Below are 21,810 nucleotides of genomic sequence, written 5' to 3'. Positions count from 1 at the left end.
CTTGTGACTTTTCTTCTTAATAATCAATAAGTTGCATGCAAGCACACGATCGTTACAAAATAGAACAAACTTCTCCCAAATGAATTGATTGATTGGCCGGTGGCCAAGAATTCTGAATTTTTTAGCTCTAAGTATTGTTTTCTCAGTCCTTTACAGTACCACTCGGTTTTTTGTCTCAAGAAAATACTAAATCTGGGCCTTGGCTGGTAATTAAAACCGAAGGAACTCATATATCAGTCATGTTAGGGCTTAAAGCTCAAAAACACTTATTATAATCAAAACGAGCACAATCTTTGATAGGTGTTATAGCATAATGCCCAGAACAATCTGAGAAGATTTGGTAACAATCTATCTAAACATTTCATTCCAACACAGGTAAAAAATTGGGATTTTTAAAATTTTAACTAGTTTGTTGGTTTGTAACTATTTAAATAAATAGCTAAGCGTCCAGTTTCCACTTTTATACTATGGTGCCATCTAGTAGTAATTATTTAAATAATTAATAAAGATAAAATAGCGTTTTTACCGTTCGTTGGGTGTGAATTAAAACAATCGAAAATAGTCAACTAATTTATTTACACACTTGAAATGTTTATTTTAACCGTATTTACTTACTGCTATTTATGTCCAATTTAAATATTGCACCAATATTCCTGTAAATAACTTCCCAATAACTGTCAACTGACTTCCAGCGGCGACGCGGCTCCTTATATACTCGGCTGACCATTTCGGAAGATTCGCTGACTATCCACGCATCTCCAGAGACATCTTGCGGTGTGCCACTTGTATCATTCCGAAATTACGAAGAAATGCGTTTTGAATATCGTTGCAATATCTAGAGCCGAAATTTAAGCAATTATGAATTAAAGAAAAATTGATACAAAGCCAAATTGAAAAATCTTATAAATAGTGTATTCTATGAACCCATGAAAAGCTGTGACTCGTAACGTAGTCAACGTGCTCGGTTAGGACAATAAACATCTTGACTCCTATAGAATTTTGTTTATTCCATTCTTATTTCAGAATATACTATTTTCTACGACTAAAACGAAATCAATGCATTCCGATCTGTTTTTGATGACTGAGGAATGACGATTGCCTGACTTCGTCACATCGTCACAAGCATCGTCACAAATTACTCGATAAGAAAAGAAAGAGTCATTGACAGTGGGATTTTCAAGGTAATTAATTCGGTCCTTGTTGTTGGTTATATTTTTTGATAAACCTTCAGATATTCTAGCAAAATAATTATTCAACAGTTTAGGTTCTAACTGAGGTTCAACAAAATTCCGACGCTTACGCCTGAAATCGTTCACAATCGACCAAAACTCTCTTGTTTATTTTCAGATGATCTTAAACGCTCTGTATAGTATTTTTCCTTGGCAATATTATTATTATGTTCCTATATAATCTTCGAAACCACATTTAAAACTGTGTTTTCGCAAGGAATCGCAAAGGAAAGGAAAGATAATACAGAATCTTTAAAACCCCAACCTGTATACTTCGCTTCACGACCAACAACGATGTTAATTTACGTTAATAAGAAAATGTATGATAGATGCGAGTAGGTATAAAATAATATTTACCAAGGAGCCAAATATTAATAAAAACATTTATGCCTATGGTGAAAATAACAATCTTCAATTCCCCAACCTGTATATAGTTCTCAAATAAGTAAGTTTATCGGAAGAAATAAAATAAAATAAGACTGACTCTGGCTGAATGTTTTTATCATTTTAACTTTTACTTTCCCATTGTAGATGTTTTGTTTTTACTGCCAAACTGGATGCACTATAGCAGACTAATCAGATTGGTTATTTGCTACTGTTTGTGATGCCTTTTAATTTTTTTCTTTTAGTTTTGTGATCCATATATCCCGAGATTCGCATGGAAATAACCTTGTTTTATAAATATAATATTGGCATCTTTATATTTTCAGATTCTTTGTAATATATAATATGATATGCTGGATATTTCCGAATTTTTCAAATGTTTTGATATCAAAAGTTACATTATATTAAGGATTTTTGCTTAAAAACTAATTTTTTGGTCTCATTTTACTTAAGGGTCCTATAGAACCCTTCCTGAAGAATCGTTAAATTCGTAGTGATCTTAGACAGACCAAAAGGTTAAATAAAACAAGAGTAGCAACAACTTATTAAAAGTTCGATAGTGATAATGTCATTTGAAAATTTGGGAAGGTCCTTAATATATTTAAATAGATATGCCACTACGGAATATTTTAAGATTTTGAGTTGAGTTGAAAAGTAATTGCAGTAAGGGTTTGACACCTTATATGATTATAGAAAAAATTGAATTATTGTTAAAAAGATGTTTATTTCTAACCTTGACAGTTATTTGGTCTTAATCCGATGCAATTTTACTAATTTACGGTTAGTTTTAAAATATACCACTATGCTAATGTGGGTAAAACGTTAATAGATAAATTACATTTTACCTGATAAGAAATGTCAACCTAAATATAACATTTAGACCTAGCCACATCATATACTTAATAAATATAAGTGCATTTCGTAATAATCAGTTCTCCATTTATAAGATCTCACAAAGTGCAAAACCGTTTAAAATCGTAACCGCGTATCATATATCGCTTTAATTGGACCTACGAGAACATCATGGACATACCTTTAAAAAGATCGCGGTTGCACCTTGATATTGCAGCAACGGAGCAATATATGGGCGTCTTTAAATCGGTACTGAACCATGATTATTTAAGAAATAATCAGTCTACGAATAATTTCACCAATGTTTGTCATACGCGTTAAGAGCTATAGTTGCGTTTTTAACAACAAGGTGCGAATTGGATCTTGCGAAGTGCCTAATAAATTTTGATCGTCTGGTATTGGTTTTTACGATTGGAAAATTAAAGAATGTGATCTGGTGCGTAGTAAATCTGGTGACCGGGTTTTTTTTGGGAAGGTCTGGAGAAGAAACCATGAAGGCATTTTTTTTCGTGATGTGGTAAGTACTATTTAGAATTCATAGGATATAGAAGTTGACTTTTTAACAGTTTTTAATTAATTAGATCCAAGGTTCCAAATGTTTTCTCTAAAGTATAAGAATTAAAGCTTCTTTAATACAACTTCCGAGGACATTCTACTAATGTGCTTGGCACCTGTAGTCTTTCAAATGTTATGCCGTTCAATACTTGCTAATTTGTTTTTACTGATTAATTGGTATCTGTTAAAATGACAGTATGTAAACTGTATGCTGGCATATATATGTGGACAACGGTGTCTTCCAGCACTCTCTTAGGGGTGTGGTGGTATAAAAATACTATGAATTTAACTTAATAATAAATGTGTTAACAAGTTGTATAGGAGAGAAGCAACAACTGGTCTATGGGAACCAGTTTGAAACTTTTATTTCTTTTGAGTGAATAGTTTTGAAGGAACCATGAAGAAGAACTACAAATTATTAGGAGTGGTTAGGTCTAGTTAGTCGAAGGGCCAATGGTTAACTAAAAGAACTATTACATATTATATAATTACTCTAAAAAGAGCAAAAAAATCATAGCACTCACGTGACCTTAAAACTCACTAAGTCAAACGTTACTCAAAATTAATTAATTGAATCCCAAATAAACCTCAACTACCGAAAGTAATGACAAAAAGGTTATGATAGTCACATGACACTGAAACTTAATATATCAAATATTTATTTATTCTTAACCAAACAAAGGTTGTAAGGGTCACGTGATTGAAAAGATTTTCTGGTTATATGGTTTATCGTTGTTATAACGTTTACCAGAAAAAGTGAAAAAATTGACTTGTTTCAAACAAACTGATTCTTTGGGAACTTCTGGAATGTTAAGATTTCCTATGTTGTATGTAAAAGCTAAATTTGCGATTAAAAAATAAGGTGTAATTTTCATATGGTACAGGGAAAATAAAAATTCATAAAACGCGAAAATTCTAATTTTAGTGGAAAATGTATGGTATTTATTAGGAAAAATCTTACAAAAGCACCTGTACTAAAAAGAATGATTTGTCTCATATGAAACATTATTAAAACAAACATGTCATTAAAATCCATACAGTAAAAAACAAGATATAATTTTTACAACACAAGCGCCTGGACTAAACCAACTAATATAATAATCAAGTTCGATAAAACTTTTGATGATCACTGGTATTGGCCATGTTCTGTCTCTCTTTAACTTGGATTGAACTATGAATAATTAGTATTTAAAATATACAGGGTGTACAAGGATAGAAAGAAAATTTCGGTCAATGAAGACTGCAACACTTGTTTTTGTCCAGATTTAAGGTAAACGCACTAGTCTTTGACCCATTAAAATACTTCTTGAAATTTAAAGTAATACCAAAATTAGAAAGTTTTATTAAAATGTTTAGCAATTTTATCACCATGTAGCTTTATTAGTTATTTTTACGAAAATTACTTTTAAGACAACCGTAATATATTTCAAATATTAAAAAAAAAATTATTTAATAAAAAGTGTTTGACCGGTTAATGCACTAGTTCTTGACACTTGAACACAGGAAATAATACCCTTTTTGATAAAAAAACACTTTTATTTATCAAAAAAAAAATTATAACCAAAAATAAAAATTCAAATTCTTTAAAAAAAATTCAAAATTAAACTGTATTGAAAAAAAAATATATAAATCATTCCAAAACACTTAAATATTTTGCAACTCCCGGCACGCTGTAAGCCCCTCTTTTATTAATAGGTTGTGGCTCATTAATTGTCTCCAACACGTCTTCTTCAGAATCCAGATGACGTCATCTTTGTCTGGCCACTTCCAGTTTTTTCCGCTTTTAGTCATTGCCTTTATAAAATATTCCTGTTTTCCTTCCACCACCTTATGCTCTAAAACAATACCTGGGAATACCGACTCTTCATACTTTACCACAACATATGATTTTTCGGCGACATCTGAATTTTTTATGCTCTGATCCTTACTAGGCTTACTAGTTTGTTTAACTATTTTCTTCTCTTCTCTTTTGGCTTTCCTCTCTAACTTTTCCTTTTCTTTCTCTTCTTTTTCTTTTTCCTTTTTTCTTTGATAGATATGGTAATCTTCAGAAGAAATCACAGCTGGTAGTTTTTCTTTCTTTCTTGTTTCGGACTATTGGTGTGTTTATCAGCGGGCCAAAATAAATATCTCTTAAAAGGAGTAGGAAAGTCACTGTTGACTTGCTCATAAGACAACTCGGGAGTTTTATAAATATTTTTATAAAAGTCCCGGCAGTATTTTTTCTACTAATATTATTTACTTTATCTTCAATAGTTGTTATTGCGTCTAAATCAGTTCTTTGTCGCTTTTTTGGTATTACAGCTTCTCCAGAGAATCTATTGTTTTTAGGAGAAGCTTGGAACTTTTGAATTTTTTCAGGCATATTTTCTTCATCTTCAAATGGATCTCGATGAATTTCAGCAACTGTTGTCATTGTTGTTTTAATATTTGACTGTATTTGAATTTAGTTTTTGACCTGCCAACTTATACGTCTATAACTTAAAAGGTGTTACTTTAAGTATAGGACAGCAAATAAAATTTAAAATATAGGTGCTTTGGTCTGTAATAAAATACTAAAAATAATTTACATTAAAAAAGTATGATGATAATAAAATAAATTTTAGTTATTCTCATCTTTTTTTGCTTGATTGACCAAATTGCGTCAAAAGTTGACCTATTTTTGTTTCAATGTTTAACAGCATTTTTTATTGATGTTTTTATATTTGACCGTATTTTAATTTAGTATTTGACCTACCAACTTACATCTTTATAACTTAACACGTCTTATATTTAGTATAGGTCAAGGATTAAAATTTAAAATATAGGTACTTTTGTCTGTTATAGTCTTTTGCATCTTTGACCAAATTGTGTTAATGGTTGACCTATTTTTGTTTCAATGTTTGACAACATTATTTATTTATGTTTTTTTTATATTTTTAAAAGAAAAGGTAGGTCAGATACTAGCTGGTTAGTAAGCTACTACGTTTTTACATAATGGAATTTTAAAATTTAACTTCTATAGTGCATATTAAAAGAATATCGAAAAATCGTAAAGATTAACAAAGCGTTAGTTATTGTTGTAATTAATAAATGAAAAAATATATAATTTTTCGTTACAAAGAGGTAATTTTTATTTAATATTGAGTATTTAAAAAAACCCTAACCAATAAATATCCTGCTACAGTACATTAAAACAGGCAAAACATTTACACGTTTGTATACAGGTTCCTTAACATTTCGCTAGCAAAACAGATCTGAACTGCATTGACAGGTTGCACACTGTCAAAAAACTATTTATAATCGTGTCTGTAGCAAAGCAACCATGCTTAAATTTATTGAGTTGACAGAGAGAATGTATAGACGGCGTTATAAGGCAGTCATATAAAGACAATAATAAAAAAAAATCCTTAATATTTTGAATTAAAGTGAAAAGCGGTCAAAGACTAGTACTTTTGCCTTAAGCCTTTAATAATTAATTCGTTTTAGATGTTTCTATAAGTCTTATATTGTGTTTAAATTTTGCTATTACCCAGAGTATTTCTCAGTAACTACCGTTTTAATTTATCTCTATGTCTAAAGAAAGTTTGTTTGGTAAAAACAAACTTTTTGGCATAAATTCATTATTATTTGTAACACTACATTTTATTTACTTTTCCGGAAAACTTTCCTGGAAATACATTATTTTATAAATCTCTGTTTCGTTCTGTATTTTATAGTAAAATGTATTAATCAAGTTAATTAACATACTGTTTACTTTCTCTACACTATTATTAGCCCAGGACTCCAGTTTTCAATAGTTTATCATAGATGAAAGGTAGTTAACTCATTTGCGCCTCGATTAAGATATTTAATTACAAATTCTCGTAGTTTGTCGATTTTGTGAACAACGGCAGCAATTTGATAAATAATTGTTAAACCTTTTATTGCACATCGAAGGAAATATTTTATTATTTTATTTAAACAAAAAACCTGAGGTTCTGACGTTTCGGTTAGTATTCTTTGGAAATAAAAAACGTCAGTTTCTTTTAGCCAAGTGTCGTTAAAATGTGTGAAACATTTAAATTATCATTAAAAAACTGTGTGCTCTTTAATATATGACTACTATTTTGTTTGACATCAAAAGTGAATAATAACAATGTCTTTTCGGTAATAATCATACGTATGTGTCTTGTTTCACGCTGGTGTAGGCAGTGCGAGAAATGCAGAAGAAACAAAACTTATTTTTCCACAGTTCGTTACCCAAAAGTCAACTTCTAAAAAAGAAATCTAAATCCCATGTTATTTCAACTAAAATATAAAGGGTTTTTTTTTTAATTTTTAAATCATAATCAGATTGAATTAATAGTCCAATTTTATTAATAGTTTCCTTACTGTTTAAAATCTACGCAATAAAATGCTTAATTGTTTAAATTAGCGTGAGCAAATAGTCATTAACTTAATTCTATTTGCAGTACGCTAGTATATTTGATTTAAGTTACTGAAGGATTCTGTATAGAAGCACCCTATATTTGTTCAGGATTGTTTAGTTGAATAATGGCTAACCAAACTACATTACGCGGTTACGAATAAGTGGGAGTGCGAAGTAATTGGATTGTTTTTGCGGAGTCCTTAATTAATGATTTTGACAAACTTCCATTTATTTGCAATATTTAATTTTGTTTAGTTAAATCCTAATAACCCAAGTTTTTTAAAATGAAAATATTCATATAGTTTTCTTTGGAGAAATCTGATCTCGAAAATCCACCAAAACTAATCAGTAATCATTTATTACTAGTTTTATACTGTATTTATTTTCTAGTAATATTTTTCAAATATTAGCTTGAAAAATGTATTTTTTAAAACGACATCTGTATATACAGAGTATTTTCTTAATATTGCAAAAGAAATCAGAGTTCCTTAAATGCATATTGCAAACGCAATACTTTTGACATACAGATGCCTTTAAGAAAAAACTAAACTTTTTTTATCATATACCTCTCTATGTATTCTTGTGGAATTTTGTTTACAACTACTCTTAAATGTTCTCAATGGTTTACTGATGGGGTACATGCTTTAAAAAAAGACGATAGTGAGACAAGGCAGTTACCAGGTTAAACAAAAAAAAATTAAACAGATTAGGAAGACTATACGTTGCTAAAAAAACTATTCACACCTTCCATAAAGAGAGACAAAAACTTCATACTTTTCAAAAAATGCCAAATAAACCTTTTACGACTTAAAGTTCTTAATATGATAGGAGGGTCATCTAGCGTTTGAATTTTAACTAGCTGTTCTCTTTTTCTTCTTCTTCTTCTTCTTCTTCTTCTTCTTCTTCTTCTTCTTCTTCTTCTTCTTCTTCTTCTTCTTCTTCTTCTTCGAGTATTCACCAGGGTAAACCAATGGTCTGAGCAGCAAGATATCCTTTCCACATTTGACTGCTCATCCACTGCTGAGGTTCTGGCTTTGTAGTATCTGGCATTGGGGATTAATTAGTACAAATAAAGTGTAATTGTCTAAGCTCTAGGGTGCGAGGTCAATATTTCTATGCCACAATCTTTTAGGAAAGAGCTAACAAGTCGTGTAATTACATCTATTTGCTGTCATTTTTGTCTAAATTTAAAGTTGGGAACTGTGTGAATGCTCTCATGAGTTTTGTATATAAAATATCAATCTTTCTGTGATGTGTCTGGCATTCGAAAATTTTTTGCAACGAAACTTGTTGCAATGTACCCACCTCCTTCACTTTTATTCTGTGTAAATCAACTTGACATGACCTGATCTAATCATATTCAATGTTGTGTTTCCTTTGCTGTTCAGGCAAGAGTGATGGAATGAGAGCTTCTTTAGTAGACTGCTAAGAGCTTTTGCGTATTTCACTCCCTTAGTGATGCCTTGATCTTGATCTGATTTTTTCCATGCTAATGAAAGGGATTATTTTAGTTCTACTAGAGGGAGGGCACACCACTTTCATTTGCCTTGCCTCCTTGGCCACCTAATCTGCCTTTTTATTACCATAAATGCCAGTGTGAGTGGAAATTCATGTTAGTTTGATATTCCAAGTTTTCGAACTTCTCTATGGCTCTGTAGATAGCCCGTAGTCAAGCTGATCAAATTGAGTTTCCGTTTGGTATTCTTTCTTTAATACTACCCAGTACGCTACAGTGAATTTATATTCCCACTGTTTTGTCTGATCCAACTAATCCGTTGGATTCTCTTTTTAATTTCATATTAAAAAATGTTACCTCCTTAATTTAGACGTCTGGGCTGTGAAGAACTAGTGTCCGGCTCTATCTTGCTTTGGTGATGTTGCTTGACATGAGGGCAAATGCTTTATAACAATTAATTATAGATGTTGCTACTGGAGTCTTGTATACCAAGGTTCTGCATGTAGCTGTTATTTCAACTATGGTCACTCACAAAATTAGGACAAAAGCAACATGTTCAGCCATTTATTTTACCATATATAACTCACTTTGCATTGATCAAGAAGGGCTTCCATCATTGTCCAACTGCATTTGAAGCTTTCCAATCGCTTGATCAGGTAGTGTACAGTCTTGGTTATATTCGATTACTCAAAAGCTTTCGACAAAAATACGATGCTCTGGAAACAATTTTGAATTTTGCCGAGTTAATTACGGATGCGTATATGTTCTTTGAGAGTTACTTGTCAAATCAAAAACAAGCTGTAACACAATATTAGAATATTTAGTTTAGTTTTCTTATATCTTCCTTAATTAAAAATTTTACAGTTCAAATGTATGCTGGTGATACGCAATTTTCCATTATTTTGCTCTTAAATTTACGATAATTAACAATGATCCCATGACCGTGGCAATCATAGAGTACTTTAAATTGGAGTATCCTAGAAACTCTTAATAACGCTTTTATTTTACGAAAGAGGCCTATTAGATGTTTATTTAAGATTTCGAGAGACTTGTCGTTCCTTGTCTTACTGTGTCTTACACACAAACTTTTTACTTTGTGCTGAATTTTTATTTTAGGTTGTTTCTTATTTTTAAGAACCATAACGATAGACTTAATAGAGCGGATGCAGGTTATATAACTCGGTATTCTTTCTATTACTAAGTCAAATGAGTGAATGAAATTAGAGCAAAAACGCTGTGGCATGTATTTACACAACGGTTTTAAGAAGAGATTTTAACGTTGACGTTAACCAGATGTTTTTTATTGGCATCCTAAATAGAGTAAAAATAGAGAGAAAGGAGTAAAAATATATCTAATTCAAGCATATAATTCTTTAAATTTTGTAAAAACACGATGAGGCACACCACACCAAAATCAAAGTGAACATTCTTTTTTCCCTGTTTCGATTTTCAAATTTTTGTGAGTTGGCAGCACTGAAAATTAATGCAAATTTGGATCTTCTCCTGTATACACGTAACCTGAATGCGCATTACAGCAAGACCATCTACATATTTAAAATGTTTTAAAATTATGCTCTTAATTCGCATAAAAATAATTCTCCTAATTCGCACCCTAAAAGGGTTTACGGATGTGCTGATACATGCGTTTTTTCTTAATTGTTCGCATTTAGCTAAAGCGCATTAACGGTTATGTGTAAACATGGTATATGTTAGATTGTCTATTTTCTACATCTATACAAATAAAAAAAGAACAGTTGTATAAAATGGTTAGAAGATTTTTGATCATCTACTTCTATCCATACGATAAAGCAAGATTTTTTTGTTAAGTAAGGGCTATTACAGCCGTACAGGGTATTTTGCTGAAAGATTTTAGCCCAATTTAGGTTTGCAATTTACATCTTTCCATTACTAGTATTTTATTTGCATGCATTTATGTGTTTACATTAGGATAAATTATAATAATTTTCTGGTCCAATTTTTTGTTTTACTGTCTTATGATTGGCCATTCTTAGCTTTACTCTTTTTTGTAAAATTATGGAATATTTTAGTCTTAGTTATAGCAGTAAAATTTCAAGCCTTATTGACGAAAAATACAAAATTGACGAAAAACAAAGAAAAACACAAAGTCACGGTCTCACAACATGTAATAAAACGGGCTACACGTGTTTCGCTCTACTTAGAGCATCATTAGGTTTTTAGAAGCTATCCACACACTTCACAGTACAAATCTTTGGGATTTCAAGCCTTGTTAACAACAATATAAAAATTTCTTTTGATTATATCGCATATTTTGAATATGATTAAGAGCAAGGCTTTTGGAAAATTGGAAATAATAATAAAGAGTTTCGAATTTTGTAGAGTTAAAATATTTATTTTATAACTGAGAAACACAAATGTCGAATTAAAACTATGAAGTCTTTAAAATGATTAAACGTTGTTTGAACTGAAAAGGGCTACCTGGGCTACTCGTTCGTGTTAAGTGGCAATAAATGCGTTGTCGTAACGAACATTTGACTCTTTCCGAAAACTTGACTCCTAGTCGAGCGTTGTTTATCGATTGCTAATTAATGATCTTGCCAAAAAATCGCAAAATATTACGAAATATTTGCATTTTAAAATAAATATTAAAATAAATTTCGTATATATTTCAACGCGAATTTTTTTTTCAATCAATCAATGTTCAATCCTGCTCCCTTTCATCCTAATTAAATACCCCACTGACTAATAAAGCTATCAAATGAGAGATGCATTTTTTTTTTGTATAAATGTGTTAATAGAACTGTAAAGGTTACAATATGAACAATTCTGTCTGAAAATGTAATATTAATAATAAATAAATTGATGTGTGATTTAAATTTACAATTTGGTTTGGGTTTTTTTGTGAATCCTTCAAAAGTCATCCCGGATATTGATTTTCATTAGCATGATCATTTTAAACGAATTTCTTAAATGTCATTAGTATCGTATTTTTTCCCCATAAAATAAAACCCTCACTATGGTTTTATTTTTCAAATATATAAATTAATTTGTTAGACACTTCCAACAAAATCTGTCCCTTCATTATAGGTTGAAAAACACGGTATCAATCACCAATGAGTATGTGTTCTAGATAGGACAGCTTTCGATATTTAACTGTTATTAGTAGTTCACGGACGACTCTTGCTCTATTTAAAACCACTTCATTTTTCTATATGGGATTCATAAGTAGTCAATGGTTCAAGACTATTAATGGTTGCTATTGAAGGTCCAAACCTCAGCCCCATAGAACAGTATGGACCATATGTAGCAGTTCATCAAATTTAGATTAATATTACAGAAGAATGATCTAGTTTTTTCAAAGGTTCCGTGAGCTGTTTCTATTCTGCACTTGACATATTTATCCGGGTCGAGATGCTTTGCAATGTAACAGCCAAGGTATTGGAAATATGAAAGTCTTTCATTGCTTTCAGCATTTATTAGTAGTACATGATCATTATACGGCTGATGACTGAAAACCATAAACTTAGTTGTAGTGATATTTATGTTTAAGCCCAACTCTTGTCCCATCACGTTGACCAAGGCGTTGAAGATCCTGGAGATCATCACATAAGATTGCGGTGTCGTCGACATAACGGATGGTATTGATTTGTTCGCCATTAATCTTGACTCCAATATTTTATCAGATTTGAAGTTATTACGATATTTAAAACATACAAGTCCCAATACCATTCATAACTATACTTGGCATTCCGATGAATCTAATAGACACGGGGTTCTGGAAGATTCTGGAGTAATGTATCTTCAGTTATACTGAGATGTTTTAGAACACTTAAAAATGTACAACTTTACAATTTGTAGCAACAGGCTTTTGGTACACGAACTAGAATTTCTTGAAAACACCATATACACTACCGGACAAAAGTGGAGAAACAAAGTGTCTTTTGTATTTATTTTTATATTAGTGTATTTGATCATTAATTTTTTATTTTTTTTTAATATAATTTTGTTTCTAGTCTTCAGTACCTCAATAAAAAATTAAAAAAAAAAAACAAGTGACAACTAATATATTTTATTCTTGTTTTTACAGGGGACAAAAGTGGAGAAACACTATTTTTATTTATTTTTTATACACAATGTATTTGTTAGTTGCATATACAAAGACTAATAATGTGTAGCAAAACCCTTATTTTTTATAACTTCAGCACACCGACTTCGCATAGACTTCATTAGGCTGTCAATATAATCTGCTGAAATGGAATTCCACTCCTCTTGAAGAGCTGTGAACAAATCATCCTGATTTTTAAATTTATCTTTATTTTTTTCCTATCTAAATGGTCCCATAGGTTTTCTATCGGGCTTAGATCCGGACTTTGTGCGGGCTATTTCATAAGGGGTTCATTTCATTGTTGTCTTCAAACCATTTCTTTACTACTTTTGCGGTATGCCTCGGATCGTTATCCTGCTGAAACGACCATCGAAGTGGCATATTTTCTTTTAATATGATCCTGAAGAATTCTTAAAATTTGAAATCTGTCCATTTTTCCTTTAACTTTTCTTAATGGTCCTACTCCTGATCCGGAAAAGCAACCCCAAACCATGTATTGCCTCCTCCATGTTTCACAGTTGCCCTGGTATACTTTGGATTAAGTCTAGTATTGGCAGGACGACGAACCCATTTCATTCCATCAGATCCGAATAGGCAGAACTTACTTTAATCAGAAAATAGAACCGTTTTCCACTTTTGGGTTGTCCAATTAAGATGTTCCTGTGCAAATTGGAGTCTAGCCAATCTATTCTTTTTAGAAATAAATGGTTTTTTGGCTGGACAACGGTATAAAGTCCAAATTCAGTCAAACGACGACGAATAGTACGCACAGATACCAAAACCCCATCAGGTATTTCATTATAAATTTCTGTGGCGGGCATAAAGGGATGTTTTGTTGCCAACATTTTTATTTTTCTCTCAATTAACTATTCGTTTTCCTTGGCCGTCCATACCTTGGACGGGTAGTCAAATAGGAAATAATATCTTGTATGCTCTTGTATCTTGATTTTATTGTTAAATTTGTAAATGTTTCTTCACTTTTGGCCGGTAGTGTATATATAAAAAATATACTTCTAGCCATCACTCCTTAATTAGAGCTCTAGTACCCAATAGTACATTAAAATTACACCTACATATTTCTTCTGATAAGGGTGAAAATATGCATTAACATTACAGCCAAAATGGTAAACAAGGGTGCACCTTAAAAAAATCCATAATTAATTAACAAAATGTTCTGCATCAAAACCTGGGTTTCACTATTAACATTTATTGCTATAATAGCAAACTAATCATAATATGCATATGTCTAACAAATTTCAGGGTTTCCGCTCGACATTTTGCTTGAGTTAAATGTTACTTCATTAATATCTTTACATATTTATTTATATCGAAACGTATCCATTTTTATTGGTTCTCGAAAAAAATTTGCATTTTTTTCATTTGGCGCGAGATGAATCGCAGGTAATTAACTATAATTGGCCTCCTTTTTTGTAAATTTAAACGAGCGGATCCACTTGACTCTGTCTTGGCAAACATTTAGCAATTTCAGATTTAAGTAAATAAAGCCATATGTTTAAATATACGTGTGCTTAAGAAAAAAAACTTATGTTATACTACTGACATCATACCTTATATATTCAATCTTATTTGAATCATTTTGATTAAATTAAAAGCAGTAATAGGAGAAGTAATTTAACTGCAAATATCGTACTATTTTTCTTATCAGAATTCTAAAATGTTAATACAAAAACATTTGCTCACGCAAAAGCCTTGATAATGTAATAAAAGACGCCATAAATGGAACACCCTATTTATTATCACATTTTTAGTTAATTCGAAGTGGTCCCATGGTGTATGTAGAACACTAAAATCATAAAAAAACTTTATCACTTACCAAAACTCTTCATTTTACTCTCAACGATGTTAGTATCGGAAGAAGACTAAAACATGAAGTATCCGTGAAATAAATCATACAGGTTGGGGAATCGATCATTGCGCATAGAGAGGTGCTTAAAGACGATATACGGCAACACGCACGCATGCATTTCGTGTATTAAAATATTCATTATCCTGTGTACTGCATAATGAAAATTAAAGCGTTATTTTTATAAAAAAAGGCTCTGATAAAAGAAGAGCAAGTTAAACAGAACAGAAAAATGAAATGAACTTAACAAAAATTAATTCCGTTTCTACTCTTTTGGGTGAATAATAAATAAACTTAACGTAAAGCCCATTTCGTGATTCCGAAGAATTTTCTCTCGCAATTTCTCTAAATTTGTTGGCTTACTAAATACGTATTTGTAAACTGACTTCTTAAAAACTCTAAAAATAAAAGTCACTTAGGAGAAAATCTGGCAATCTAGGAGGCCATTTAAGTACCACTAATAAGAGGGTTTGGAAAAGTGTTTGTTCAAAATTCTTTTACCATAATCGCTTTATGAGCAGATTATGGAATTGACAACTGCCGTGCTCATTTCCTTGAGAGCAATATCGAATAATAGAAGGATTGTAATGATTATTTTCATTTGCTTTTTTTATCATTGTTTTACAAAATTTTAATTGATCTTCGAGAAATATATCTTCTGAAATATTTGAGAAATACAATTTTATGGTCCAGCTCCTCTCCAACACTTCTACTTGATCGTGTTAAATCTTCTTCTAGTGCACTACAAACCATTTCTTGCAGTCATTCTTTCTGCTCCTAGATTCTTTCGATAGAAGTTTTTTGCACTTTAGTGTGGATATCGCCAAATTTTAAACTACCGTCAAAATTATTTTTTCGCAAGGAATCGATCTATATTCAATATTAAAATAAATCCTTATTTTTCACTGCCGAATTTAATAATTTGTATCGTAAGGTATTAAATAATAGCACTGCCATTATTTTGAACAATCCGTAATCTTCAATTCTCCAACCTGTATATTCTTCGGTTTATGTTATTTATTATTAAGATTAAACAAATCTCCAAAAAATGTTAATATGTTCATATTATTTTAAATATTTATACGACACATGACAGCAATAATTATTGGATTATGTTAATCTTTAATCGATCGAAGCGGAACACGTAGTGGCGAAACCTGAATGAATGTTCAAATATATATACATAATATGTGTTTCTTGCTTTAGAGAAAAAAAAAAACTGCAAGTTATAATTTTTTATCATTTTGATTTTGTTGAATGAAAACTGGATTCTTATATTTAAAAGATTTTTTTTTTTTTAAATTACTACGCTTCTCGTGTGCAACTTTTAACATCTTTATATCCCGGGTTATTCAAAAAATATTTAAATGTGAAAATATTTAAAAATAATTTTATTTTAAATGATCCTAGATACATACGAGTAATATAGAAACTGTTAAAAGTTCTACGTATTTTAATATAATATTATTTTGTAACTAGGCAAAATTAGTTAAAATTTATAGTATGATTAAAAAATATATTATAATTTAAGTAATTAAAAATTAAGTGATCAAAAAATAGATTCAACCCACACAAAGCCAATCAAAAAAGTGGAATTCCGTGAATTAGTAAATCCGTTCCAAAAATGACACCAATTTAAATTAGCTCTTTGATGCTTTTTAAAAAGCTTGGAACACGATCGATAAATAGTATAACATTAATTCCGATAGAATATCCAAAAAGATGATTACAAACAATATATTATATACTAAACATATAATTACAAAATATGTAATTATAACACCCCACTTTCAAGAATTTTATAAAGGGTTACGAGATCTCTTCTGTGATAACTAATGCAGACATAAATAAATTTAAAGTTAATTAAAACTTCAATATGCACGGAAAATGATTCATCCATTTCGCTCATTGTAAAAATTAGACTTATAAAAAATATTGTGTCCTATATTCTGAAGAATCGATATATGACAGACGTGAATATGCCACCTTAAAATAGTCAAATTGGTGTATTGGTCTAACAATGACGTTCTTTCGACGACTTTGTATGGCGTCTTTCTAATGTATTTAAAGAGACTTTAAGTGACTTAGTTTCTGTTTCAATAATGTCCAAACTATGAAACTCACATGAGCAAAAATTAGACTTAATTTGCTTTCAATTTACAATATTTAACTTATGTAAGTACCTTTCTAAGTCGACAAAGGTGTAGTGTAATTTGGCACCGTGAAGATTAATAATTTCCTAATCTTCGATTTAAAGAACTAATGGTTTCATAGATAAATAAATTTTATTAAAATTTTTTGTATTTGCATCTTTGTAAGGTAAATTATTGTTGCAAATTACGCTTTATAGTAAATGTTATAAATAAAGCTTGACTAAACATCATCAAGACAATGGAGCAGTGATATTATCACAAAAAAATACAATTTAAAGATAATTAACGAGTTATCTGGTTAGCTAACTATTTTTTATATACGTATTTAGGTAAATGTCTTACCCTATTTAGAAGCTTATTCCATAGCTGAACTGCAACGAAATTAAGAGATTTTTTTAAAGTCAACTCTTTTTTGATAGGGTATCCTGTAACTGTTTCGAAATCTAATATGATATGAATGATCCTGCGTTTCAAATAGAGTGCTTCACCTATTTTAATAATTTTGCGATTATAACAAAGTAATTAACGTCCGCTAGTCATTGTTAACATATAATGTTTATTTTGGTATAGAGCTATGTGGTTACGAAATGGTATTATATTGTAGGCAAACATGTATATGTTTGCGTACATATATATGTATATAGGTTCGCATACATGTATTTTAATTTTTTTATATAGATTTCGCAATTTTTACTATAAATTGCACTATATGTACAAAATGTTGCTATAATCGAATGAAGATAAATTACAGTTTTAGATAAATAATATTTTGTTTGCAAAAATTTTTATATGCGATATAATTTATTTATAGGCATGTATGATATGGGACTTTTTTTCTTAATAAGGGTGAGAGGGTACTATTAAAATAAATACTTGTGTTTCTAGCTTCGGTAACCACCGGTATAACAATATCGGGCAATGTCACCTGTTAATTAAAAAATTCTCCATAAATTCAATAGAATTATAATATAGGCCAAAGTAGCCAAGTTTAAATAGGAGCATTTTATGATTGAGGGTATCAAACGCCTTGCTAAAATCTATTAAACACTAGCAAAGGAAACTGACCTTCCTTTTATCTACATTTGCTCATATACAGTGCATCCCTAAAGTTATGTCTAAATTCATTTAAAATTCAGGGGTGTGTTCGAAAAAAAAAACGCTCGGACCCGTCGATTTTTATTTCAAGTTGCGCATTTTTGTACGTGAAGTTTGTATATACAGGGTTGCTCAAAAATAAATTACGACCATCAACTTCATTTTTTCAAATGAAAGCACCTTTTTTTATTTCATCTTTGAATTTCGCGTGGAATTCTACGTATGTATATTACCAGCAGCTATAGCTACTGGTAATCAAGAAGAAAATGGAATTTGTGCACTTTTTGTTATTGCAGCTATTATAAAAAAAAACTGTTTTATGCATCATGTCCTATACCTAAAGTCAACAGTTATCGAAAAAAAGACGATTCATGTAACAAATAAAAAAGAACAAAAATTAAGTTAAATGTTCAAAATGGTTGCCATTCACGGCTTGACAATATCCAAGGCGATCAAAAGTCTCGTTGCACATTTTCAATCATTTACGGAGTTATGGCGCGCACTTCTCTGCGATTTCTCTGTTTCAAATCGTCTAGATTATTTGGCCTATTAACAAATACCTTCGACTTGAGGAATCTCTATTCCACACCACACATTTAGTTTTTGAGGGTTCTGGGTGTTTACTTCCATCATCCATTCGCCTATCGAAATCGTCATCAAATAACTCATACACAGGAATAACTTTGTAGGGGTGATATTTGTGCTTTTTAGCTATTCGGTGAACTATAGATTTCGCCATGTGTAAATTTGCCCCAATGAGGAGTGCATGGATTTTCTTCCAAAGAAAGCAAAACGTCAAGTTCATTTTCATCTCGAGCAGGACGACCAGATTTCGGCAGATCTCTCACATGACCGAATTCTCTAAATTGAGCCTCTATTCTACTCACCACCTTTTGACATATCGGAGGACGGTCAGGATGGATTTCATTGAATAATTGAGCAGCTTCTCTTTGAATACGTGTTCTATCACCAAACCCAACCATGCACCGAAGTTCTATTTTTTCTCGTTCCGTTAACTTTACCATTGCGAAAACCGCAACTTGCTCGTACACTTCACACTTGACAATATCTGTTTGGCGTACAACTGTCATACAGTTTCTATGAAAATCTACGGTCACGTGGTGGAAAATTGAGTGTGTTTGCCTGGAAGTACGTCCAATACTTGAATTTTTAAATACTGCCTCATCACCATTTCTACCGTAGTGGCCAACGTCAATTGCAGTAAAATTGCTATCTGCATCCGCTATAGCCAATAATTGCAATGAAAAATGACTTTTATAATTATGAAAGGCGGATCCCGTCTTGGCTGGACAATGTATTCTAATATGTTCGATACTATCAATACAATTTGGTAAATTCCAAAGTTCGTCAAAGCGTTCGGCTTTTTCAATCCATTGCAATTCACTTGGAAAAGGCATGAATTCCATTTGCAAACCTGACCAAATATTGTTACAAACTTCTTCAACTAGTCGTCCACTTGTAGAGTCTCCTCTCATAAATTGGAAAGATAACTGCTTGAAACTCATTCCGGTTGCCAAGTATCTAAAAGAAAATCTTATTTTTAGGAGCTGCATGTAAGGAGAAATGTAAACATTTAAGATGTGCTTATATCTATCATTTAAGGCAAAAACCACCACGTGCTGCAAAGAAAAAATATTATTTAGCAGACTATTTGGACTTTCTCGTGCCGTTCACTAAATCTAGGCAACAAAAGGGTAGCATTCCATCTCCCAAAAATATATATGAAGAAACAAATAATATTTCGACTCAAGAAGAATCTTCATGCATTCGAAGAATCCTCTACAAATGAACCTTTACTAGTCACTGAAAGCGCATTAACTCGCAATAAAAGTTTTGCAAAAAAGCGCAAAGAAGTGGACCCTCTATAGAGAAATGTGCCATTGATTATTTTACATTGAACAGCCGAGGCCGATCGGAAAAACCGGAAGATGCTGACTTGCTATTTCTTAAAAGTCTTCTGCCCGATTTACAACGAATGGCAAACGCCCAAAAACACGAATTTAAATATAAAACAATGCAACTTATTGGTGAAATACTTTATACAAACCACCACCAAATAATTTTACCCCATCACTTTCAACACATTCTCAACAGATTTGTTATAATTTAAGCAACAGTAACTTTCACCCATTTTCAAACAGTTCTCAAGCGCAAACTACGTACTCTTCAATCCAAATAAGCACACCTACGACATCTCAAAATACCGATTATGACTATTTAAAGTTGTAATACATAATAAATACTTACACAATTGAAATGAAATTTGATTTAGTTACTTACCTCATTGTAATAATTAGTTTTTCCTTTGGTGTAATGGATTCCCGAAATTTTGTATCCGATCTCTTGATAGAAGGTCCAATTATGTCTAAAAGTACTAAAAATGTCTCTCGTGACCTTCTATAAAATGATTGAAATTTTGCTTGATCTTCCATCATTTCTTCACCAGTACAACTTTTAAATATACTGCGATGAAGGTTAGCTGTACTATATGGATGAACCCAATATTTTCAAGTATTTTTCTTCTTTCGCCTTTGTAATATTAGTACCGATAATAACGCCACAACTTCATCCGAGTATACTACTAAATGTGCGAACTACTAATTTTTGTTTCCTACATTTGTGTTCAACAGTGTTAAAATAACATGTCGCAGACATGTTCGAAACAAATGTCTTATAAGTATGCGATCGGCCTAAGGTTTAATATGTTTGTCGTTTGTCTTTCAACACTTTATCTCTGAGTTGCGGTTATCCTATCCTGTCTATTTTTGGTTTATAAAATATATGTTCCTAATTTATTTGAATTCCATCCTATTCAAAATTATGAAGCTTAACATCACTATAACAAGATTCTAATACCATGTTTACAAGCAACCGTAAATGCGAATTACCGTAAACGTTTTAGCGTTCCTAATTCATATTATTTTAAAACGTTTTAATTATGTGGATGATCCCGCTGTAATACGCATTAAGACTCCCTGTATACGGGAGAAGATCCAAATTTTGCATTAATTTTCAGTGCTGCCAACTAGCAAAAATTTGAAAACCGAGACAAGGAGAAAAAATTTGTACTTTGATTTGTGGTGTGCTATATCGTTTCAAAATTTAAAGAACTATATTCTTTTCAATCAATCAATATTTTACCTCAACCTAAGTAATTTATCTATAAATTATTTAGGTTGACAAAAAAAAAGAGCTGATTAACGTCAACGTTTAAACCTCGTTTTAAAACCGTCGTGTGAACACATGCCAATGCGTTTTTGCTCTAATTGAAATTAGCCGCTAATTCGCATTAATGTCACGTGTAAACTTAGTATATTATTTGAAATTTTTCTGTTTTTATTTGTAGGTTAAGAGTTGAATAAATTAGAGCATGAGCGGAAATTGGTAACACGTTGCTGCAGCAGCAATCTATATTTTTGTTTCTTATAATAACAATAATTTAACTTGACGTAGTTTAAACCATATCAATGTGAGAAATATGTTGGCTAAAATTAAACGTTTCTTGCAGTTTAATTATTTTATTTTTGTGAACAAATTCTTTTATAAAATCTACTAACAAATATAGCAGTATCAAAAATGGTACAGGCCTTCTTAAAAGTCCTTAAATAAAATTGTTCACGTTGGATCCTGGAGGTCTGTGAATTGATTATTTAATTTAATTTAATTTATTATACTCATTAATAACTCATTGAGAATTTAGATGTGCAATAGATAAGTTTTTATTACT

At 31.1% G+C, this 21,810-nt stretch overlaps 1 protein-coding gene across 1 annotated transcript in view; it reads left to right on the top strand.

The window, feature by feature from the left end:
* The first annotated feature begins 2,560 nt into the window (after positions 1-2,560).
* The window catches only part of LOC126737638 (protein singed wings 2), a 35,314-nt gene continuing 16,064 nt past the window's right edge, over positions 2,561-21,810 (top strand). The window contains exon 1 of the mRNA XM_050442617.1: positions 2,561-2,982. Within this exon, the coding sequence (XP_050298574.1) occupies positions 2,957-2,982 (26 nt within the window). The 5' untranslated portion in view covers positions 2,561-2,956. The remainder of the gene's footprint in view (positions 2,983-21,810) is intronic.

This window comes from Anthonomus grandis, chromosome 6 (genome assembly GCF_022605725.1).
Source record: "Anthonomus grandis grandis chromosome 6, icAntGran1.3, whole genome shotgun sequence".
In the NCBI taxonomy this organism is placed as follows: Eukaryota; Metazoa; Arthropoda; class Insecta; order Coleoptera; family Curculionidae; genus Anthonomus; species Anthonomus grandis.
This window is presented reverse-complemented; position numbering and strand designations above follow the sequence as displayed.